Genomic DNA, 25,135 nt, shown 5'->3' with positions numbered 1-25,135 from the left:
AAACACTGAGAGCTTCTGTACAGCACCGAAAACACTTTTCTGTCATCAGGGGGAAGATACATTACAAAACACACCCTCTCTCCATCTCTGCATCTGAGTCTTCAGATCTAGCTGTAATACTGTGTTTAATGTTCACATCCAAGACTGATTTATTTTTGTGTCCCTGTCAATCAATTATCATAGTTCATTTAGCAGACAAATCTGAACAGTTTTTTTCCTATATGTTAGTCCTGCAAAAATATTAATACCATTGATCGTACACATTTTCTGTGGATATACTCTATGTAGATACAAATATAGCTATTATTGTCCAAGAAACAATTCATACAACATGAGATGAATCAATTTGTAAGAATTTAATAACATCACAATGATAATTAAGTTACATATTGTAATTACAATTTGAGTTTCCGGCACTGTAGGAATATGAGCAAAGTTGGGTTTATGAAGCATAACATGCAGTTGATCCCTGTGAGGAGATAAAAACTGTCCAAATAAAGTTGATATTGTGGAGATAATTCCTTTTCATAAACGGATGAGCATGCAAAAATGACAACCCAATCCAATCCAACTAACCCAAAGGAAACACTCACATTCATTATTGCCTCTGAGAAGAGAAATCTCTGTGTTTCAGAAGTAAAATGATTTTATAACATCACAGAGATATGGAATTACATATGTAGGAATTTAACATTCAGTCTCAAACCTGTTCTTTGTCTTGACCAGTGGTATAAGCACCAGTGACTTATAATCATCTTCAGAATGTTTCCAGGAGACACGGAGAAGCAGGTGCTGGGCAAAAACTGACAAATTCAAAGCCTTCAAAGCCACAAGCCTTCAAAAGAAGAGTTTAATGAGAGAGGTGCAAAAATGGGGAAGGAAAGAAAGAAGAATATATTTCTAATCGTTTGCCAGAAGCAGGCTGTCTAACAGTCTTTTTTTCTTTTTCTAAAATGTAGTTTTCGGATGTCATGGCCTCACTCAGATGGAGGACCAACACAGCAGCTCAAGTCTCTTTCTTCTACCATTTAACCAGAGAATGGGTGCGGTCTTCTTATTGTAGATGTAAACTCTGCACAGCAGGATGGAAGATGTAAAATGTGGGGTCAGATATTCAGTTGGCGTAGCAGAGCTTGAAAAGGTTGAGGCCTGGTTTCAGCAGGTGGTTCACCTGAGCCCTGCTGCCAGCTTCTCCATCGTGGCTTTGCGCTCCTCTGCTTTCTGCTGTGAGCGGCGCAGGACGTTCCGCAGCTCCTGAAGATGGTCCAGCGTTCCCACCAGTTCACCTTTCACTGTTTTCATCTGGCTCTCCAGCATTTGCGTGTGATGGAGGGAGTTTCTCCTGTACCGCCTACTGGAGCGCACCTTTTCCTCTAGGTCCTCCACTGCAACAAGCAACGAGAAAACACAGTCACAAACTACAACCACCAACAAGAGTCTTTGAAAGCATTTAAAAGATTAAATTACAATACTGTGTTTGTGATACACACCCATGTTCTCCTGGTAGCCCATGCTCTCTGTACCAGACTCTGTCTTCTTGTCCAACAGATTCTTGGTCTGTTGCAGCATCTTCTCCATCTTGACAAGTTCAGCGGCTTTGGTGTCACTGTCTCGACGAATTTTCAGCAACTCCTTCTCCTTCTGAGTCAGTTCACTACCATACTTACTCATGTTAAGTGGTAAAAATCTAAACAGCACGACTTGGAACTCAACACCACAGCACCTCAGTGAATGTCAGACACAAGGATGATGCCTCTGAAACTGATTTCAACATCCAATGATGTTTCACACCTCTGAACAGTGTAGGCTTCTCTTCTTCTCTGCTGGTTTGTTTGCAAATGTACTGCACTGCTGGTGATACATGGCTTTTTATAGGCCATAACCCCAGCTCATGTCTGGAAGTCATCTGAAAACAGCCAACTCTCAGTGCACAACATTACAATCGGCAAGTCATAAGACTGTCTTCACAAAGCCCTCGAGCAAAACTGAGATTCGAATTTTTGTATTGGATTCTTACACTTACTCACTGATGACAAAGTTCTTAGGAAGAACAGACGTTGGCCAGTTTGTCCCAACTCTTTGGATCATTTAAAACAGATAAAACATCCATCTATAGTCACACCTGAAGAAGAACTTGAAAGCAATGTGAAACCATAGCAGTGACAACTGCAAGCTATACGTGACATTACATGAGTGTGAGCACGATACTTTGAGCATTTGAAGCAAAAACAGGCCAAACATGACATAATAATGAGAAAGTAGAAAATGATACAAACTGCAGCTACAGAGCAGCATCTTAACATGCCCTCAGTCAATGTAATCTGGTTTCATACCACATCATAAGTGGAGGAAGTCAGTCAGCGTGTATGTCAGTGGCCTACTTAGAAAGTAAATGAAAAGCTATCCAGCTGCATGTGAAAGAACTTCACAATAGTCATGCTTATTCCCACATGCCATGCCAGCATTCACTTCTGCTGGGTGAAAATGACTGTGGTTTATTCATATGCTTCTGATAGTTATTGGTGTTCCAGCACAAGGAGAGAATCTTGTCTCGTATGATGAGGTAGATTACAATAGTCTCTTCCTCACAAACTGGTTTCTCATGGCTCCTCCACCTCCACTCCATGACATTTATGTATATAGTATTTTGTTATGATGATGATATTATTACCTAGGAATTTAATTGCTATTCTCCAAGATCTCTTCCTGGATACGTTTGAAAGAGAAGAAATCTATATGTATGGATTTGGAGCTCAGCCAATCATACAAGGACTTCCATAAGCTTTGGATCGTGTCACAAGCATAAAACAGGTGCTCTGTTGTTTCTTTATTTGTGTTGCCCAAGAGAAAAGAGAAAAGTAGCACATTATGTTGTACTTGCCGTATTTTCCCAGTGTTCCCTGACCACTCAGCAGGGTTAACCCAGGGTAACCCCACTCCAAGACATGGTGAATCCCCGCCCCCTGCTGTCCAAAGTAAGGATCCCCAACAGACAACTTGATCCACATGGACTATTTCCCATAGATATTTTTATTTTACCACCTGGTTGCACATATAAAACCCATGACCAGTTTATAAAATATAATTGTAACTGTTAAAGAATAAACTGCCCAAATTTATGTAAATTAATTAAAATTGGCTCCCTCTCACCAGCTACAACATTAAAATGATGCTTACATGTTAATGCATCAGTAATTATCATTGTCAGGGACCAAGCAGTAAGGCTCAAGGTGTGAAAAGCAAAAATAGTAATTTATTTACAACTTAACTTGCAATTAACAAAGTAGCAAATTATGCAAAATACAAATATAGGAAAACCAGAGAAATTTATTTGAGAACTCTTAAACTCTTCAAGTTAAATTGAGTTCAACTAAACAAACAGCAACTTATGACAGAACTAATCATAACTGAGCTAACAAATGCCACAAAGAGAGGGTTTATACAGACTAAGGCTGAACTACAAAGACACACACACAGCAGTAAGAATAAACAGTTAACCCTACGCTATCCATGAAATCAGCGTGGAACCACGAGAAAGAACAAAGGTATGACATAAATTAAATAAAGCAAATATCAGAGTTAATGATGTTTCACTAAAATGTGTGCACTAATATTTGCATGCAACTGTCAGGCAATTAAGTGTTTGCTAAAAAACAAAAGACTATCAGTTGAAATGTTTGCATATTAACTGTGCTAAAAAGAAAGAAAAAACTCATTAAAAATCACATAACATGTATTAATATCATACTGCTGCATAATGAGTACTTTTACTTTACTTTAATTCCATTTTGCTGACAATGGCGTTCTAAGTCTTGATTCACAAAAATAGAGCATGTTCAGACTCAACACACCTTTTTGTTTCAGGCTTGGCAAAGTGCTTAGTCGCATGTGCAAGCCTTTGCCCAACATCTGAGAATGTTGTGTTCATATAGGAGTTGCACATAAATGGTTGGGTAAAGTGGAACATAAGGGTGTAACTAATCTTCTCATCATCACACATTAGAGGCATCACACTATTTTAACAGCTAATCAACAGTGACGCTTTGCAGTCCTCACAAATGAAGAGCGGAGTGCAAACCAGTTTCTGCATGTCCAAAATAAATACAGAGCAGTAAGGCACAAATACAGTAGAAAACACAACAATGATCCTGTCTTTTTGCTGCATTCTCAGTGACCCCAAGATCAGTACCATGGACAGTGGTCAGGATACATAAAGGTGATCTTCTAAGTTGAAGAGGAAGTAGGAGCATGTTAGATGCATGTAATGTTCCAGTTTGTTATATTAAATTGAGCTTACTTTTATCTCATCCCACAGACCAGCAGAACTGTTCCATAGTCATATTGTACATGTAGCAATAAAGCAATTATGATAAACTATAGACATATTAAAGCAAACAGATGCAACCATGTGACCAACCATGTGTCATGGAGAGCTAGGAGTAGCCATGAGTTCCAGTCACTCCAGTCAATGCCCCCCATCTCCCATCCCTTATTCACACTTTAATGCTCTGAAGTATGTGAACTGCAGTCTGCTGCACATTTGATAACATTACACTATAAACAAGATGTGCTGGATTATTTTAGTGGAGACTATCCCTTTATTAATGACCAACTATTAATTATAACTGCACACCTGATGGCTTATAAAGTGACCCATGACTTCATGACTTTATAATGAGCTAAACCCATAATAAAGTCATTAGTTACAACGCCAAAGTCTTTGTAAAGAATGTCTTATTGTAGTTATTATATGTACAATATTACATGCATTTACCCATTAAATATTTATTTATTTGGATTTTTTAGATTTTAGATTTCAGTGGTTGCTGTTTTACCATAATCACAAATATTTGTGTTTTAAATAAACCTTTAAAAACCACAGAAAACATTAATAAATAAGACTCTGTTGTCTGTTGTCTAGTATTAGTCCAGACCTGTCAATCAATTTAGGAGTCATGCAGGTACCAGTTTTGCATTGTTACAGGGTTGACCCTTTTGTTTACAGTTGGGTCACAGTTGGGTTAATATGCTGCCTTCCTCTACTGGGAGTCATTCATAGGGTATATATTTTCAGTAAGGGCATGTTGTGAAGTGGTATTTTCCTGGGGCACAGTGCGGGTTTTTCCTGGCCTGAGCCTGTTTGGTGTTTTGGTGACTGGCTATGAGATGCAGTGGGAGGAGAGGCACAGCAGGGGGAGTGTGATTGGCAATCCACATGTGCACTGCAATTATAGTGTCAAGATTTATTGAACAAATAGCAACAGGGAGACATCAGGTCCTCTGGACGCTGCAAACTTGACAGTGCTGTACCTTGATCAATTAAAATAGAGCCTAGCCTAGAGTCTGTCAGGTTCCTGTGTTGCTGGTGCTATCAAAGCCAGCATTTTCTCTTCCCTCAGCTGTTTCTCTGTCGTATGCACTGATATGCACATCTCTCTGGCGTCAAGCAGAGCTTAATCAGTAGGTACTGATTAGAAATAGATGTAAGCTTCTCCCTGATTACTTAGATTGTACTTTAATGAGTGATTTGGGTTGGGGGCCATGCTCTTAGTTTTCAACTTCCTGTGCTATTATTACTTTGCCACATGTCTCTGCATGAAGGTCACTCACCTCCTGGGCTTTCTGTGGCTTCTTGTCTTCTCTTCAGTGTGACTAGCACTTTCTGTGTCTCCACCTCACTTCCTTCAGGCCGGCCACATGCAGAAACACAAACAAAATAACTTTTATTCTTGTAAACTTAAACCCAAACCTTATAAAACCATGAATGCTATACAATACAGTCAGCTCCTGAGGAGAATCGAGATCAGACATGCTTGGCCGCAATGGTATCTTGACTGAGTGAAGCTCAGTTAAGTAAACAGACTTGAAGTAGCACGAGAAACATTATAACTTCAGTTAATACTTAGACTGAATGTAAAATTGTTCAAGGTTCATCTTTATTGTCATTATACATTACAGGAAAGCACAATGAAATGTATTTGCACCGCCCTCTGTGCTACACACAGAGAAAAATGATACAAAGTTCAAATGATTTAAATTACAATAGAATAAAATAATAAAATAGAACAAGGTACAGTTAAAATGGCATTGAAGGAAGAAACAAAAAAGAAACTATATTATATTGATGAGGGGGAAAACATAAATACACACAAACAATAGGTACAATATATACAAAATCACTGTAAAATGAGTTGTTGCTCTCACTTACTTCAAACACACCGATTGAATATCTGTTCCCATGTGGCTCAATTACAAAATAATAAAATATTATACTATGGACTGTTTCATCCATTAGATCTTACTTAGCCATAGTCACATTTTTACTTCCTTTCCAATAAAGCAATGTAATTTTAAAACCCAAAGGAGGGGGGGGACAAAAAACAAAATGTCATTAAATTATATGGGATCTATTTCAAGAAAAAAACACCTCTTCCTTCTAGGCAATTCTGTTTGAAGAGGAACCCATAAAAGCTTGCTGTGTTAGAATGTGAGTGAATACATTTGAAACACTTCACATCTACAATGAAGCGATTGTGTCCCAGAAATCCCCATACATGCACATGACAGATTTTTTGAAAGAACATATAGCATTGTTGATCACATTTGAACCTGATCTGGTGGTTCAGTGTCAACAAGTCTGTGCTCTGCTGCAGCGTGTCTTGCTGTGGTGTGGAGTGCCCTGAAAGTCTTGAGGCTCTGGTGCTTCAGCTGAGTTCACATATAAAAGCTGTTCCTATGGATGTTCCTTACCTCTGCTCTGCCTGCAGCTCTTCCATCTGACCCAGTTCTTATCTCAGACTGTGTTGTTGTGGTGAAAGACCTTTTGAAGGAAGTACTGGGTCAGCACAAGTTTAAAGGATAGTTGGTCACATTCATACAAGACATACTATAACAGACTTTCATACACATATACACAAACGTACAAATACGTTAATACATACTGTAGTATTCCTGTTAACTTAAACAACTACATAACTCATGACCTCTACTTTACCCTTTCTAATATGTCATTTTGCACTAATCTAAAAAAAAAAAAAATTTTGCTGCTCAACAGTTCAATTTGTCACAAGTTGTGGTCTTCAAAATCCATCACATTTAGAGGAAAGAGAGTAGGACATAAAAAGGTCACTCTAAATAATACCTCAGTGTCTCCATCTGTATCTCATCACATAAAATTTACATAAAACACACTCAAAGCAATACACGCCATCTGATGTGTCATTTTAAGTGAAAACGGCTTATTTCCAGAAATGCTGCTCCGTGAATAAATTTGTAACTTCCCAAATGTAATGTTCAATGTTTTGACGGAACCAGTCAAATCTGACTGGAGAATATTAAATCATCTGTGCCTCCTTACCAGAGATGACTGAGGAATTATAGCTAGTTTGGAAACATATGTGACTCAAAGGACACGTGTCCTGCATGCAGAGTACACATATGTTACTAATAAGAGTTAATAAAGCTTACTGATTTTATTTGAGTAATTCAGGTTTATATGTATAATATTTTTACTAGTGAGCATTGTGCAAATGAAAGAGGTGCTTTCCCCATATCATAAACAGAATATAAAAGCAGGATTTCATGGTCCTAAATGAAATTAAGCATGACACAGTGTGACTGCCTGTTATAAGAAGAAAAAGATGGTTTACAGACAAGAAGTAGTCTATAAAAATCAGTCAGTCCATTTAACAACCTGGTAATCTGCTCCACACTGGACCTTTTCTTTCCTGTTTTGCTTTTAGAAGTCTGACAATCCCTCCAGTCACTGCTAAACCTTCACAGACAAGAGCCACCGCAAAAAAACAACAAAATAATTACAAAAAAATTCTTTCTTGTATCCTTCTAGCTCCTGACATTTTCCAGACTTGAACCCACCACAACACTCATCACTTGAGCAATCCAGAGTGACTTCAAAGAAAGCTGACTATGGCCGTAAAACTGTAATACAGAACTCTCACCATGAGAGGGAAGACTGACAACACTTATATCTTACGTGTCTGTCTGCTCTCTCGTCAATGCAGGCTTAATAATGTAATATTTAACTTTTGTGAATCACGTTCTCACTTTTAGCCTCCATGTGAGGGTTTAAAATGAGTCATCAATCCTCAGACATCGACTGCTGCAAACACCTCATGATCTCTGTCAATGATAATTGCATCACAGGTACAAATTGTTCCAAAATCAGAAATGTTGAGATGAGAGATGATTTCTGATGGGCTGTGGGACGGACACTTCCTGTCATATGTTACCAAGGCTACTTATTAGGTTTTGCTGGATGTTAATGGAAGGTCAAGGTAATGAGCAGGTGTGGGCTGTAAGACTAAACAAGCATTATTGCTGTTAATGAAAGGCAAATTGAATTTAGGCATGAAAATCTGGAATCTATGCAGATGTCTTCCAGTGCAGTAATTAATCTGAAAGGTTATGTTTGCGGAGAAGACGTTTATACATAATTATCTACACCTGTCTTCATCAGGCACCTAAAGAGGACTATGAGATTGGAATTTTTCTCTTCTATATTCTCTGTGTACTTCAGTGGCGCCTCTGCCTTCGTCTCTGCATCAGCAAGGTTGTTATTTGTTTGTTCTTATATGGAAATAGAATTTTTTATCTGCCCACTCAGAGTGCCTCAAGGTAATCAGCATTATATAATCGCAGGAAACACCTTATCTGCTTCCAGTTTCTGTCCTCTCAGCTCCAAACTCTCCTTCAAACTCTCAGCAAATCAAATACCGCAGGCTTTGATGCCAGCTTTGTTTTTGTCTTGTCTTAATGTTCTCTCTATAAATAATTTCTTTATTCTTGTGCCATTGAAACTACCGTATCTAACTGTCAAGACAAACTGCTGTGTTGTGGTGTTGTGTTGTTTGATGGATGGTACTGCATGTGCTGTTCATATTAATGTACTGTATAACAGAGTGCCTATTATCTTTCCTTGGTGCATTCCCTTGAGATGCAGCCTCGTATCTCTTCATTTATAAGATGCCAGCGAGAGGTTTCACATCCCACAGCAGCATCAGTTACAAACACTTTTTCAGAAACAACAGGGTAAGAATCTGAGAAATGCTAAATTTCTAAAATGATACTTATTATTATGCAAATGATATCAAATATAGTGCGTCTGACATCATCTGTGCGCATAAAGACAAGTTGCCAGGATGTTACTTCTACTGTTGACAAGTGTGCAATAACAAGAAGAAAAACACACATTGAATACAGATGTAGCCTATACTCCATAAATCATAAATCAAAAGGAGGTATGATACTGTGGTATTGGAGCTGAAAGCTTCTCATCCTCCTTCCTGCTCCTCTGTTGACACAAGCTTAATTCCCTCTGAGCTGTGAGAGTTTGGACTCCATGTCCCTCAAGAGTGCCTCAAGAGATTTGCCCTACCCTCCAATGAGACTGTGATAGTCTGCTTGAAATGACTTTTTGTTTTTGTGTGTTGTTTTTAAACCAGCAAAGCATTACAAATCTCCCCTGAAGCCAGTTTTCCTGGGAACTGGGGTAACTTGTGTAAGGTCATTTTAAAATGCAGCAAAGCAAAATTTTTAAGCTCCCTTTATAGCTTCAGTGAGCTAGCAAGTGGGTCAATTCAGAATTTTCTCTCTACCTCTGCCTAATATCTTACCATTGTGGTAAATTACATCTTCATCTTTAGCTTACAGTTAATTCACTTGAATAAAAAATCACTTATAGCAAACATAATCAGGCTTAATGACATCCAGTACTCTGCATACCTGTATAACTTAATGTATTATAAGTCTGTGGGTATTAGTGGAACACGCTGTAACACAAAATTGACATATTATCACCTGAAAAAGTTGTTATGATGAATGTTTATAATTGCTTATTTACACATCCAGCTGAGGAGGAGCAACATTATTGTTCATTTGGAGTCATGTGTCTGTCCACCTGATGAATATTACCTTTCCTCTCAGCTCTATCTTGGTCTCTACCAAGTCCTGAGGGAAATATCCTGATATCCTCATCCTGTGGATGACATATTATTTGCACATCTTTCAGCTCCATTTGCACTATATTTGTCTTATTTGCACTGGTACTTTGAAGAAAAAAAAAGACATACCAGTTAGCTTTAGTAAAGGTCACTAGTAACACTGTGCTATATTGTGTACAATATATGGGCTATTTCTCAAATGTGGAAAAATTCACATATGGAATATTTACCCTAAAAAAAAAGTGTGAAAATGTGTGAAATTGATGATGCCACACGATGTTGTCTTAAAGTTAACGTCTTATTTCATAGTTTCACTTGTAATAAACTAAGTAGGTCTACATAATATGATTTTTGCGGACACTGCACTTGCGAAATCAAACCCCGAGCTAAAATAATTTACAGCCAATTCCCAAAAATAGAGCCAAAAAAAATCCCTCGAAAAAAAACAAAAAGCTGCTTTTAAGAGAAAAAAAACAAACTTCCCTTAAATGAAGAGTTTTTCTCGAGAAACCCTAGCACACATGAAACCAGCATGTAAGCTGTTTTCCAAAATGAAAATGAAACACATAAGGTTACATGCTGTGACCCATCCTCCTTCTGTAATTGGTCAAAATGCCCCACAAGTGATCATGGCCAGTACATGAGCCTCACTTCGCTGCAGACAGCGGCGCAGCTCAGTGTGCCGCCGCGCTGCATCAGAGCGCGCATCCACGCTGCTGCCGACTGAATTAATAATGTTAAATATTTGGAAATTTTCCAGGGTCGGTCCAGTAGGCGTTGCCTGACACCGTATGAAGTGTACGCCAATTGTTATTCCTTCAGCGGCTGTTGTGAGATGGTCTGCATCTGCCATGGCAAGAGGTCTGTTTCCATGGGGGCTCCTCAGAAAGCCTCTGCACATCCAGGTAAGCTGCTGGGAAATCCCTCTTATCCGGTGGAAAGTCCAACTGGGAATCCACCCCGGCTCTGTGTATGCAGGCTATAGGCTGTCTTTACACACTCGGGTGTTTCGGGTAGATACAAGCGACGACGCGACTGACTATTATTACAGCCTCTACTATTTAATGATTTGACCTTCATATGTTGCATACAGATTGGTGGTAATTTGTAGGTAGGCTATTACTGTATACGTTTCAGACTGAATCATAAAGTCACTTGATGCTCGACGGCTCGACAGGAATCAACCATCCTCCTGATCCCCGTTGCTGTAGCAACCACTTCCATGATGCATCCAGCTGGTACCGTCATACATTTAAGTGAGGCTGTCTCTGAGGCTACAAAAGTTTTATCATCGCATTATATAACATTAGTCTAATATTGTTTCAGTAGTTTTTGTGTGACATTTCGTTTGCTATAGAGGATGGATGTGAGTGTGTGAGTTGTGCGCTGCTTTACCATCACTTACTTAGAAACCATTATCAAAGCTTTCATGCCATGCAAGCTGCATTTGATATGATGCTGCCTTGATGATTCTCATCTGGGAATCTGTTGAAGAACATTGTGCAACAGTGAGGCAACAGTGAGTGAAATTAGGTGAAGTGGCATTTCTCATAAGTAAAATGAAATTCTGCCGGGGAAGCCCCCCAAGGACACCTGGAGGTCTCAGAAACCCAGATTTAGGAAACAGAGATCATTTATAGAAAGTCGACCTGAACACAGTCTCCGGCTGAATGGAGAGGTAAAAATGCCTCCCTACATCACCAGATTATTCTGACTGCATTTATTCTTTAAAGCTCGGTTACATCTATATTTTTGAAGCATTCCACTATTTGCTTCACTAATTTTGGTCGAACATAGTCTCATCTCAGCTGCTGCCGCTTGCTTCCTGCCTGTGCCCCTGTATGTTAGACTCAAAAAACTGTCAAGGGTAGCGAATAGAGGAAGAGACAGCCAGTCTCAAGGGACAGCCAGTGCATCGCTCAGTTTTCTAGGCCACCTCAGCCTCCCAGTGACAACTTAAGAAGTGTCATTCAGTGATCCTTGGAGAGAAGCTATTTCCACAGAAACACAAAAACAGACAATTGCACATAAGCTAACAATTTAATATGGATTCTCTTTTATTTTTCATAGTTATAGTTTACAATCAAGTGCAGATATTACAATCAAATATACTGATAAATAGTGCTTAGCATTTTCATCCCTCAACAAGTGATAAAATGTCTTCATATCATACTGCAGAGATGCTCCAAACACATGCTTTGAGTTTAAAAGTAAGTTGGAAAAAGCATGTAATGCCAAATGGGAACTGTACTGTCCATCAGTCAAGCTGGTGCTGAATATTTACATCTACTGAGACTGATCTTCATTTTGTTAAGAACTTTGCTCTTTCTGGAAATTTCACTTGATGACAGCAATTTGATATTTCCACAATTACCACAATATGTAAACATTATTACTTTTTTGCAGACCTACTTCAAACTGTCATTGTTGTATTATTTTTTCCTCAGGTTCCCTGTCTTCATATCATGAATTAAATGTCATATTATTTTCAGTATTTTACATTTAAAATAACCTATATGTAGTGTTTTGTATAGAAAGCCATCAGCCTTTTGCACCAACAATAATGGATTTTCAGTGCCAGTAAAAAAAAAAAATGTCTCCAAAACAGACTGTTGCATTCTGAACTGGTTGAGAAATTATGATGACTAATGAATAAAGTTGCACAAACTGCCAATTGCTGACAGTGACATGTTGGCCATATTTCTTCACTGCTGAGACAGTATATGAGAGATAGTGAGAGAGCCTTGTAACTGCAGCTGAGCGGAAACTTATTTAACACTTGTGTATGGAAATTAAAATTTGGTAAAAATCTGATTTGATAGATTTTAGAATTTTGATTCTGACCACATTTATGCTGGAGACAAACCTTCAGTCGCCCTTCTCTACTTGGATGTCTCTGCACACTACAGCTCTGATTTCTTGGCTCAGATATGGGAGCAAGTTTCCCTTAACAGGAAACTGCAGTCCCCACAAGAATAACATGCGCCAGCATTTATTGCGTGTATTGTGTCTGTGTTGACAACATGCTCTTGGTGTTGGATCGTTAGACTTACAGCGTCACCACAGATGGAAAAACTGCTGATAAAGTGAACTTCACATGCGTCAATGTCGCAGGATTTAGTCAGCATGGCAATGCGTGCTTTGTATGTGTGTGTGTGTGTGAGTGGTGGGGGGTTTGCCTGCTGTCTGGACTGTGATGAGTCAGATCTTTGTAGTGTCGGTGCAGACAGTGTGGCATCCTTTTTTCCTTCAGAGAGTCTGTGTTCTGTGACAAGCGGAGAAGCACGCTGAGCCGCTGCTGGTGCGCAACTCTCTCAGGTGGTCATTTCCATCAACATTATACCTGGATCACTGTTTGTGTGCATACTGCATGACTGTTTTTATATTTGCTAGTGATATTGTTTAGTCTCCCAGCCCTCTTCAGTCTTATGTTTCTTCTGTTTTCATGGCTTTCTCTACTCTGCACAGCAGCCAACGGAGCCCATTAAGCAGCAACCTCTGAGGGATAGCTTTATAATCATACATAATGGATGAATGGTGTGCAGGCTGCAAAAACAGTGTCAGAACAGTAATGTGTTGCTCTTCATCAGCTTTAATCTCCTCTCTGCCTCAGTAGTTCAACATCAGCTGGCATTCTGTACCTGTACGGTACATATTCTGTATATCTATTTTTTATACTCTTAATATCAGTTCAGCTGAACATTCAAGGTTAATATGGTTTGAATGCTCCAGCTCTCTGACAGGGCCGTGGGTGGGTCTAGCAGAGTTCAACCAGACAGGACAGACCGATTCTTTCCGCCCACCTCAGCATACAGCCACAGCTCCCAGTCAGTCTCTAATTAATAGCTGTCACAGCAGCCACAATCAATATCACCTCATTAGCCATGTTTGTGTAACTCTCCCCTCACAAAGGGTCAATACGTAATCCCAGAGATAGAATCGTCCAGAGCTGAAATGAAAGCCACAAGTTATCGATCGGAAGGCCAACCATACATTTGTTTCCTCATGCAGTGTTATTTCCATAATGCTTTTGCTGTTGATGCATTTCACCTACAGAAAAATCAATGGGAGGTATGCACAGCACTCACTTGTGTGGTCACTGCTGTTAAATTTTCTGAGGGCCAGCATGGTCAGATTTGTAAGTAAACCAATCAATACATAAAGCTGTAGAAAAATCTGATTTGAAATAGCATGGCTTAAATAGCTTGTCATTGATAATTGGATCATTTTCTATTTATGATGCAGGTTTATAGGACGATATGTATGCACGTAATATATACATTTATTGATTTGAATATTATATAATATTGATATTGATTAAGGAAATAAAAGAGGTGGAGACATGTCAGTATCAAAGATGTGAGTGGAAATCAGGACTGTACTTGGGATTTTAGAAAACCCCTCATTACTGGAGTCATGAGTCCAAAATGCAGCCGCACCCACCTAAGAATTTTTGACTAGACACCATGAAAAGTCTGTGAAGTCTGACTTTCCTAAGTAACAGTTTACTCATATTATTTGTGAATTCTGTACATTTTATTTACCATAAATGCTGCCTCAAAGCCCCTCCATACTATCAATATATAATTCCTTTGTTATATTTTATTTCATTTAATATTATTGCAAATTTCAAGCTGTTCTAATCAACATTTTTATATTAATAATGAATCAAATGAGTATGTGTATGAAGAGTCGCTGGTAGTGATGAACCCACTGAGCATTATTACCTGACTATGCACCAGGCTCCCCTCAGTGTTTTAGCATCTTTCAGCTCATTGTTTTGGTTTTACGGCTCGCAACTTTACTGTTTTGGTTCAGTCTCGCCACTCTTGTCAACATCGCCACAGTAGGCACCAGTTTTCAGTTAAAGAAGCTCTGATAAACCAGCTGAATGCTACCTGCCCAGCACCAAACAACAAAGTTAGCAACTAGCTGGTGAATATAGTGGAGCATTTAGCCCAATGGGCCAAATGTGTGGCGTTAAAATGATCAGAATTGTCCTTTAAATACCACCACTGTGTAATTACAAAACATACACTCCTCAAGTTGTTAAAATCCAACAATTCTCAGAAATAAAAAAGAGAACACAACCCCATGTCCTCAACGGCAGCTATGACTCTGGTGGCAGAGAAATACACTCATATAGACTAAAATAAGATTACAGGTCACTGCATGGAGAGAAATGAGATTAGAGAGTGGCATATAGGCTGTCTGAAAGCTCGATTTCTGCATTATCTCTGGTGTCAAAAGCAGAAAATGGATGGAAGATCCATTTGGCGACGGACACGAATGACAAATAAAAATCTAATCTCTTTTCAACACTGAAAATAAACCTTATATTTGTGCTTCTAAATTTGCTTTTTTTTTTAATAACGTTGAAAGCATGTATAAAGAGCAGAGCGACCGACAAGCTATATTCTGTTTAAGTAGTCAAATGGATCACAGATAGATAAAGTGCAGGGTATTACGTAAAGGAAAAAGAAGAAGAGGGGAGGGAGATAGAGAGACTTATGCCAATAAAGAAAATTGGAAGTGAAAGGAGCAGAGGGTAGAAGCAAGGGAGTCCATCACTGTCAAGTACTGAGTGCAAGAATCATTAACAGACAGGAAAGTAGGACTGCTAAAAAGTCTGTTATTTCTCACTAATGTTCTCCAGTTGGAGAATTGCCATTATGGATCTAAGCAGTCTGTATTTATTGGTTGGGGAATTAGAAAGAAAATCAAAAGACAAGGTAATGAGTCTGGAGTTGCTCTAAATGTCCCACTGTTGCTGTGCCAGACCACAACAGCATTTACTGTTAATTACGGAGCACCTATTTAGAAGCAATTTCATTAATGATGTACTCTGTGATACAACTCAGTTTGGAGTCTCTAATTTGTATTCCACTTACAGGCCTGTTTCCCCACTGATAGGCCTAATGACTATCATAACAATAAAAAAGTTTGCCATATTGACTTTTATAAGATAGTGATATCTGAAAACACACATTTTAACATTTTCCTATAATTTGGTGCTGCTTTCCATTAATAATAGTCCTGAGATGAAGGGACCCTGCTTTAAAGAAATGTGCCTACAGTCTTCACATTAGGTTGTATATGAATGTTCCACCACAAAATAATTTATTGTCATATTCCCTACTGAAATTATTTTATGAATACTGTTTCATAGCTAGAGGCATTACTCAAACAAACAGCTAAGTACAGTTAGGGGACTTTAGGGGAATTTAAAATATTGTCAGAATAAGACAAGCAGATACCCTTATGTGGGTCAAGCTCCTAAAACACTGGATCCTACATTTCCCATTATGCAACTCTTTCATCTCCTTGCCTGGTAAACTACATACTGGTGTCTTTCAAACTCCTCCACTTTCTGGTCAGATATTGTACATTCTAAGCTCAAACTGAGATTATTCAAGTTATGTCACTTGAGTCACTTTCTCAGACTTTTACATGTAATATTGGTGGCGTAGCCTTTTAAATAGTGAACATTTAGTGCTCTGACTTTAAGTGTGTGAGGCAGCAAATTTGGAACTTTGTTATTTTCCTGTAGTGTATTGTGCATTTATCCTCCGACTTAACATCGCCTCTAAGAATACGTAGGTTAATGCAAAGGCCAGTGGTTTGCTAGACAAAAAAACTAAATAAAAAGTGTTTATGTTTAGAGCTCACTGTGTGCTCTTCACATGAAAGAAGGGACTGATGAACCGGCCTCAGGCAACAACATGACTCTCATCCTCTAATTAATCTCCATCATGATCTGTGTCATCTGTAAAATACAACTTAACAGGCTGTCCTCAGATCACCCTGGCCATTATATTGTACCACAAACATCCAAAGAAAGCACACTACCCTGCAGATAATTTAATGAGCGAGAAGGCGATGCAGTTTTCTGTTTAGAGAAGATATGACAACACTGAATCTAAGTATGTTAGCTCCTGGAATTTAACACTTTTATGTCATTTTTCAAGCTCTCATTCGTTCCAGCAGTGATACAAATCATTAAAATATGTCTCCAACAGGCCAGATTCTCTTATCTACATATGAAGTACCTGTTCTTTTCCTGGCTGGCAGTGTTCGTGGGGAGCTGGATAGTGTATGTGGAGTACTCCTCCTACACAGAGCTGTGTCGTGGGCACGAGTGCAAAAATTCAATAGTGAGTATTTTATCTCTTATATCCATCCATCCAGACTGCGCCCTAAAAAAAAAACTGTTCTTAACAAGTTTAGTCGATTTTACAACTCATACACCCTTGTGCAGCTTACCCAATATTTCCATTGTGTTTACAGTGTGACAAATACAGAAAAGGAGTCATTGACGGCTCAGCCTGCAGCAGCCTGTGTGAGAAAGACACGCTGTACCTAGGGAAGTGTTTCACTGCCAAGCCCAACAGCCAGGTCAGTATTTTTTAAACCAGACAGCCAGATTGTTAATAATCCGGCCTTGTCTCATACCTTACTCTGATTATTTTAGGTGTACTCGGGCAGCTGGGGAGACCTGGAGGGGGTCATTAAATGCCAGATGGAGGAAGCTCCTCATTATGATTTGGGAACTGAGATGGAGCCCAGGAAGGAGGCTGTGGCCTTCAACAAGCCCACCAAGGGGACCTCTGTGGAGAAGTTCAGAGAGATGATCCTCAACCACCTGAAGGTCAGGAATCCCTCATTTTCTAGACAAAACTGAATTTTAAGCTTTTTCATCTTCCAGCATCACAATAGCAGTGTAAAAACATGTTGAGGTAATAAAATACCCAAGAGGCTTAGGTTTATCAAACATTTTCTTTTTCATTTTCTTTCTTTACAGGCCAAAGTGGGGGATCAGACCAACCTCGCAGACCTGGCAACTCAAGTATTGTCTATAGCAGATGCCAACAGGGACGGCCATATCTCACTGCCCGAGGCTCGCTCCACGTGGGCTCTGCTGCAGCTCAACGAGTTCCTGCTGGCATTAGTGCTACAAGACAGAGAGCACACACCCAAGTTACTGGGTTTCTGTGGAGACCTGTACGTGATGGAGAAGGTGCCATACTCTCCTCTGTACGGCGTCAGTCTACCCTGGGTTATCGAGGTGTGGATTCCTGCGGGTCTGCGCCGCAGCATGGACCAGTGGTTCACTCCCTCATGGCCACACAAGGCAAAGATCTCCATCGGCCTGCTGGAACTGGTTGAGGACGTTTTCCACGGCACCTTTGGCAGCTTCCTCATGTGCGACGTGAGCGCCACCAGCTTCGGTTATAACGACCGTCATGATTTGAAGGTGATGGACGCACGGTACATTGTTCCCGAGGCCATCTTCCAAGAAGGCATTAGGCAACAGCGCTGCGATGTGGACGAGGACTGTCTCTATGGGGCTGACTGCCTCACTTCCTGTGACCTCACCAAGCACCGCTGCACGCCTGAGGTCACCAGGCCAAACTTAGCCAAAGCCTGTGACGCACTCAAGGACTATATTCTGAGAGGTGCACCATCTGATGTGAGCGAGGAGCTCGAGAAGCAGCTGTACGCCTGCATTGCCCTGAAAGGTGCAGCAGAACAAATGGAAATTGAGCACTCGCTTATTCTGAACAATCTAAAGACTTTGTTATGGAAGAAAATTTCTCATACAAAAGACTCTTAACGAGCAGGCGTTGCACAGAAGCACAAAGACCTACATCTGTCCCCTTAAGTTTTCCAGTAAAATAATGGACTCATTTTCACATGAGAACAGGAGGACATTATGCAGATAAGATTTCCTTTCTATTCAACTTTACATGTATCAGTATCTTATCTTGAAGCGGTTCGTTCTGTCAAGGAAAGTCAATTTCAGCTTAAATCATGTGTTAAATTTCCTAATGTACAGGAGAAAAGTGACAATTTTTCAAACCATATTAATGGTTAATAAATTTGACTTAATTGGATAAGCCTCAACAGTGAGTGCTTGCTTCAACTTTTGCAGTCATTTGGGTAATTTGTGCTCATTGATTTTATATTAACTTTACAGTTTTCCTTTACTCATCAGCACTTGACAAGACTCACTTTTTCTGGGCGGGAGGTTCGTCAATTTGCTCAAATATCACTGGATAAATCAACTATGCAGTCATTTCCAATAACTATCCTATAAAAATTAAATCTCAAATTAAAAAGGGTGAAGCCCCTTACACTGTTAATGATAGATAAAGTACAGTATAAAAAGTACACGTGAGATTTGACGCTTTTCAACATATTTATTAGAACAAATTTGGACCGACGCCTTAATCTTCCTCCTGTTCCTGAGCCCGGAGGAAGCTGGCCTTCTTCTGGGCGACGCGGTCTTTCCTCTGGGCCAGAGAGAGCTTGGCACGGTTCCATCTAGGTCACAAAAACAAGCACAATTAGCATTTATTGTTTTATCATATCTGATATCTGTGCCTTCCAAGTATGTCATTAGGCTCAACTTTGATTCCAAATTGTTTTAGTACGATAGCCTTATGGGTGTATAGTTCACATAGGGGATCAATATAACCTGCAACCTCTATGAATATAAATCTATATAAATGAATTTGATAAATATGAGGTCTTAGAACAAAGATCTCAAACTTGAAACATTAAGATGTCAGCATTTTATTGTCTTACCTCTTCTTCTTGATTTCTTTGGGAGGCTTCTTTTCATGGACTGGGTTCTCACGAATGGTAGCATGAGCCTTTTTGTACATTTCCTCAATCTGAAAGAAAGACAACCAGTCAATCTCCTGCCCAAAAATGTATAACATCTGATATGGGTGTAAATTCATTCTTCGCTTTCACTAGTCGTACTAAATACATTTTACAGAATTTCATGTTTCTTAGCAGATGAATTTATATGATTGTATTTTTCTGTTGTCGTTTCAGACTTTGGTCTCGTAGCTTCAAGGTTGTGTTAGCTCTTGTCATTTTCCTCCTCAGACCACATCTGTTTTCACAAATCCATATCTCATGAAGCATGATTTAACAAGCATTCTGTGATGCCGTTTCCCACATTAGTCTGTGTGGCCAAATCTTTTCTGCCTCCTTTCCAGTGTGAACAGCTGGTGTAGCTTGTGGCCCAAGTCCCAATACACACAAAAGCCCATCTGACAGCACACTGTTTGGGCAAATGTTCTACTTTTTATGTTATTTACACGGCATGGTGATTGGTCTTGGATTTGTAAACTGGTCATCTTCTTAAATGTGATGAAAAACCATATCATCTGCATGAGGCAATTATGATCTCAATCTGAGTGCAACATTTGAAAATATAAATCTCACTTCAAGTTCATAAGTATGAATTAATTAGACAAAAGATGAGTTAAACATGAGCTATGGCTGAATTAAAGCTGGTTGTGGAGGCCAAGATGCATTTGCAAATGGTAAACCATGCATCATCTAACACAAGCGACTGGACCCAACTCAAATTATTTTGCAGTTCACTTTTTCTCTCTTGAATGTGATGGTGTGACCGCACCATGACCCTGAAATCTAATATCAATGTGTGAAAATTGCCTCTAATGACACAAAGTAATTTCCCTTGATAATTAAAAGCTCTTAGCTCATGAGCTCATACTTTCACTCAAGCTTTCCGAGGGTTCTTTATTTGATCAAGAAGTCAACTCAAGAACACCTATCTACTGACTGTTTTTGGACGTAATACCGAGTGGAAAGGCACATTAACGGTGTGTAAAGAGGACTTGCCGAATCAGGGGTGACTCCATTCTTGATGAAGCGGGAGAACTGCTTCTTGTAAGCATCCTCATCCTCCTCCATCAGGTAGCTCATGTACTCAGACACATTGATGCCCATGATGTGCTTGCGGTGGACCTCAGCGTTGAACTCCTTGCTCTCTGTGTCATACCCAGGGAAGCGCTTGGTGCTGAGAAGAAGAAGAAAAAAAAAGGTAAATCTCCAGGTTCAGTGCAATATTATAATATTCAAAATCACCCCACAGAGCCTCCAGATATCTTAGAGGCATAATTAATTGAAGGGATAATGAAATGCATTTTGGCATGTACAATTAATCTTTCCTCAATCATGTGCTGTTAAAACAGCTTTACATCAAAATTCCACCTGGGTGTCATTTATACGCTCTATCTTGACATGTCAGCAGGAAACATCCCACAATGCCGTTTGCATTCACACCGGGTGTTCATTTGTTCTTTTACACTCTAAACGGTGACTGAATAGGGGGGGAGGAGGTAAGCTGGGTTGATGTCAGTTGTCAGACTGCCACCTGCTGTATCCAACTTGCTTTTGCATTAATTCAAGCAAGCAGTACAGACACGTTTAAATCTAAGACAAAAAATAAAAACGAAAACAACCGTGTGAGTGAGATCCATTACGCTGCAAATGAAAAGCATGCTTTAGCTAGGTACAAACAGAACTACTGGAAATTAAACCTGAACTGAAACCTAAATTGATCTTTTGGAACCGAATGACTGACATTCAGTTCACTTTGAGGTATTGAGAAACATCTGTGTGAAGTCGTGTTTTAGTGTTTTTTTCTCAACATTTTATTGCACTTACTAGATTTACTTTTTGAATGTCTTATCACAGTACTGCCAGTAATCAGGTCTGTGTATGCCAGATATTGTATTTACTGTAAACTGCACATACAGATACCAATAGGAAATGTAGCATATATGAAAGTTTTGCATTTTTTATTCATTACATTCATCTCCTAATTGCCACCTTTAGGAAAACACATCTGATGGGATGTCGGGGCCAATTAATCCAGAATTCAGTCTCTTATCCTGACGAACAATTCAACAGGTGACTGATAACTTGCCTAGACGGCGAAAACAAACTTGTGAGCCCGATGTCTGAGCGCAGTTGATACTGTTCTACTATAACCACTCTAAAATTAGGAAATGCAGGCAAACTACTGAGCGAGCACTCAACTCCTGTTGAACACATTTTTGAGCCTTTTGTCACGGTGTAATCTGTCACCGTTAAGACTCCAGCCTGCAGTAGAGTTTCATACACCTCACTGCTAAACCAAGACTACCACAGAGGTTTACAGACTTTAAACGTCCATATCACTACATAACTTTTAGACAATGTGGGCAGTGTCCAACCTGCAGTCATTGAGGGTGGGAAGAAGAGTGTTGGTAGTGATATTTAGATGTTCCACGCAAAAAATCTGTTTGAGACAACTAAAAGCAGCTGCCATAGACTAGATGAAACCAATCATAGTTCAATATCTGACAAAGCAGCGTGGGCACATGCCTGGAAATACATTCACATCAGTCTGACAGACGATAAACTCAACATAACTGTTTCATTCTAAAGTTGAATTCACTAAACTACAGCACTCCTCACTGTACCAGTGCTATTTCATACTGAGTTCAATTAGGACAGGGTGCCTGCACACTTCATCAGCTTGAGAGACATTCACTTGTCATGGTAGGAAAAGCACAGGTGTTAACCATGACTTTGTTCTATTCAAATGTCCCAGTAAACCATGACAGTGTGACAGCGAGCCAGCAGGCACACCAACAGGACCCTGAAACTGAGGCAGCTAAATGAAATTTAGCCTTCATTAATTATTTAAATCTGTGTTTTTCATACTGTGACATGTCAAAACTGTCTTCCAATAAAAAAAGCCGATGGTGTAATTTCACACCAGAAGGACAAAGGAACCACACTGACGCATTATAAAAACACTTTCTGTGGCCTTTACAGCCTTGAATTAGATAATGATGCAACATTTCACCCAAGGTGTCACTTGAAAAGACTGTGCATCATTCAAGCACAAAATCATTTTCGAGTGAAACCACATTTTCTCATATAGCCCGCAGCACCAAGCACAGCAAATCTAAACATGTTATGGACGGTTAGAGGGACAGGTTACCTGTGTGGGATAGAAAGGCCTCCATCCACAGCCCCCTTCAGGGCACCGAACACCTTGTTGCCTGTAGTGGTTCTGGCGAGGCCAGCATCCAGGTAGCAGGTGAAAGCACCTGGCTGACCATCAATGCTCTCCACGTTGAACTCATCACCTGTCACCTCCACCTGGCCTTCGTACACCTTGTCCAGGCCAAACTTGTTCAGGAGCTGAGAACACCCAACATTACAACATTCATGAGATTTAAATTGATATCTGGTTCAGGAACACTTGAACTTTTACTCTGCTTTACACAAAACTCCCTTTAACAGCCAGTAAGATAATGACTTGTACTTGGGCCAGTATTTCATTAATTTAGATATATCAGTTTCTTCATGCCCTAGTGCCAAAATTCACATTTTACACATAATAAACTACTTGAAAAACTTAAGTTAAGCTCACCTTAAACTACTTTTAAATTTGTTATGTTCAACATGTCACACCAATGCAACTTACACTTTGTTAAGTACAATTTGCCCCGAATGTATTTTCTTTGGCCAAAACCAATCTTTTACTTTTACAGTGACTCATCTTGAAAACTTTCAGTGGAAGTTAACACAGTGAGGCATTCACCATTCACTACCTGGATCTCCAACATTTAAAAACACTGAAATGTGGGGTTCAAAAGGACCAGTATACTTACTCTGCGGGCCAGCAGCAGACCAGTGCAGTAGGCTGCTGCGTAGTTTGTCAGACCCACGGAGATTCCGTATTTTGGCAGCTCGTGTGAGTAGGCCGCACACACGATCATGTCACCCTCAATCTTGGCATAGGCGATCTACAACAATCAGATAATCGGAAATTAAAAGCACAGTCATGACGCTGCTTACATGGAATGCAAAAATCTTCACTAGTGGCCAAATTAGACCATATAATTGCTCTAAAGCATGAATGAAATGTCCCACAAAAGTTCAGATGTTGTGGTAAAGGCAAAGAGAGAGCAATGTCCCTTTGGATAAAAACATAACGCTCACCTGGCAGATGATGTCCCTGTTAGAGAAACGGACAATCATCCGGTACTTAGGTGTGTTGTACTTGTTCTTATCTTGTACGACCAGGCGCTTGCGAGCAAAGAAGTCAGTCTTTCCCTCTGAAAGGAACACATACTTCAAGTTACTTACAAATGACTGTGTACCCCAACAGTTGAACATTAATATGATAACAGGCAGGGGTTACTTACCTCTCCTCCTCCTAAATTTGACCTGGTACCTCTTGAAGTAGGCCTTATTCTTCACCACCTTAACAAAACCCTACAAAAAGGACATCAATTCACTCAGCATTAGGAATTAACATCCAGTGGAACAAAAGCACACTTTATGTTGCTTTACTACGTAGTTGTTAAATTAATGTTAGTTAGCTGGGTTGTCACTGTCACCGGGTGCTCCATGCTAACATTAGCAAGTTGAGCCAATGGAAATGAACGACTTAACGACCAGCAAACGGGCTAATGGTAAGCTGTAGTAAGTGGAAATTCAGGGGACGTGAACGTTACAACTTAATGGTCACATACTGATGAAAATATCACATTAAGGCAGTTTACAGGCAACAGGAAGCAGTGAGTTTGTTAAGGTGGCCATTAGGCCACGTTTAAGCAGCCCCAGGTTAGCACTAGCGGGACTGAATCTATGTTCATCTGAACATCAGCGACATGCTTTCAGACATCTGACACCATAGAGCTCACAATGTATGTGTTAGGTATGTATGTAGGCACATATTGGGACGAATTACAAACCATTTTGCAGTCTTTTCGTCTCCTTATGAAGGAGCCCGGAGCCAAAGACCGGCGATTGACTCCGCTGCACTGGAAAAAGGAAGATAGACGTGCGCATGCTCAGTAAATACCGTGTCACAGGATGAGCCGCAGAGAGGCCATGCTGCAGAGGATTCATCATTCTGCCCCCTATCGAGCCGGGGCGGCCACTTACCTAAACAACTCATTTTCAAGCCATTCTCAATATCAGCATAATTATGGATAAATATCACATTCATTCATGTAAAAATCAGACACCCTCACTAACTTGGTTTATAAATGAGTTTCTTCTTAACTAATACTAGCTGATACACACCAGCCAGTACAAAAACTTTGGCAAGCTATGTCAGCGGTTCTAGTGTTTTGACCAAAACAAAAAGCTTTTTTGCCACAACATGGGTCATCTGTGGGATTTGTTCATAGGGTCTCTATATATAAATGATTTATGGTACAATGGATATGTTTACAAACAGTTAACTCAGGCACTCTGCAATAACCCTGTAACACTGTAACACTGCACCTACAAATGATACATATTCATCTCATCACTCCTTGCACTCTTCACTTCTTTGCACT

At 39.7% G+C, this 25,135-nt stretch overlaps 3 protein-coding genes and 1 long non-coding RNA gene across 4 annotated transcripts; 1 reads left to right on the top strand and 3 right to left on the bottom strand.

The window, feature by feature from the left end:
• Positions 1-265: 265 nt before the first annotated feature.
• On the bottom strand, positions 266-2,614 carry si:ch73-389b16.1 (coiled-coil domain-containing protein 18). Its single transcript, XM_067598139.1, has 2 exons — positions 1,491-2,614; positions 266-1,385 (listed from the first exon to the last, which is right to left on the bottom strand). Exons 1-2 carry the CDS (start codon positions 1,669-1,671, stop codon positions 1,168-1,170), a joined length of 399 nt encoding a protein of 132 aa, XP_067454240.1. The 5' UTR covers positions 1,672-2,614; the 3' UTR covers positions 266-1,167.
• A 105-nt stretch (positions 2,615-2,719) lies between these two features.
• Positions 2,720-10,433, bottom strand: LOC137188296 (uncharacterized). Its single transcript, XR_010929348.1, has 5 exons — positions 10,089-10,433; positions 9,931-9,994; positions 6,751-6,820; positions 5,611-5,682; positions 2,720-4,224 (listed from the first exon to the last, which is right to left on the bottom strand). It is a non-coding gene; the product is annotated as an uncharacterized lncRNA (long non-coding RNA).
• Positions 10,434-10,602: 169 nt separating this feature from the next.
• On the top strand, positions 10,603-19,276 carry LOC137188294 (divergent protein kinase domain 1A-like). The gene is made up of 5 exons (XM_067597900.1): positions 10,603-10,864; positions 16,979-17,113; positions 17,247-17,354; positions 17,431-17,607; positions 17,761-19,276. The coding sequence occupies exons 1-5, from the start codon at positions 10,751-10,753 to the stop codon at positions 18,571-18,573; spliced, it is 1,347 nt and encodes a 448-aa protein (XP_067454001.1). The 5' UTR covers positions 10,603-10,750; the 3' UTR covers positions 18,574-19,276.
• On the bottom strand, positions 19,140-24,673 carry LOC137188295 (large ribosomal subunit protein uL18). Its single transcript, XM_067597901.1, has 8 exons — positions 24,542-24,673; positions 23,990-24,059; positions 23,784-23,899; positions 23,453-23,587; positions 22,777-22,979; positions 20,622-20,799; positions 19,548-19,636; positions 19,140-19,283 (listed from the first exon to the last, which is right to left on the bottom strand). Exons 1-8 carry the CDS (start codon positions 24,542-24,544, stop codon positions 19,187-19,189), a joined length of 891 nt encoding a protein of 296 aa, XP_067454002.1. The 5' UTR covers positions 24,545-24,673; the 3' UTR covers positions 19,140-19,186.
• Positions 24,674-25,135: the final 462 nt, after the last annotated feature.

This window comes from Thunnus thynnus, chromosome 8 (genome assembly GCF_963924715.1).
Source record: "Thunnus thynnus chromosome 8, fThuThy2.1, whole genome shotgun sequence".
In the NCBI taxonomy this organism is placed as follows: Eukaryota; Metazoa; Chordata; class Actinopteri; order Scombriformes; family Scombridae; genus Thunnus; species Thunnus thynnus.
The sequence above is the reverse complement of the archived record's forward strand: the minus strand, read 5'-3'. Positions and strand labels throughout refer to the sequence as shown.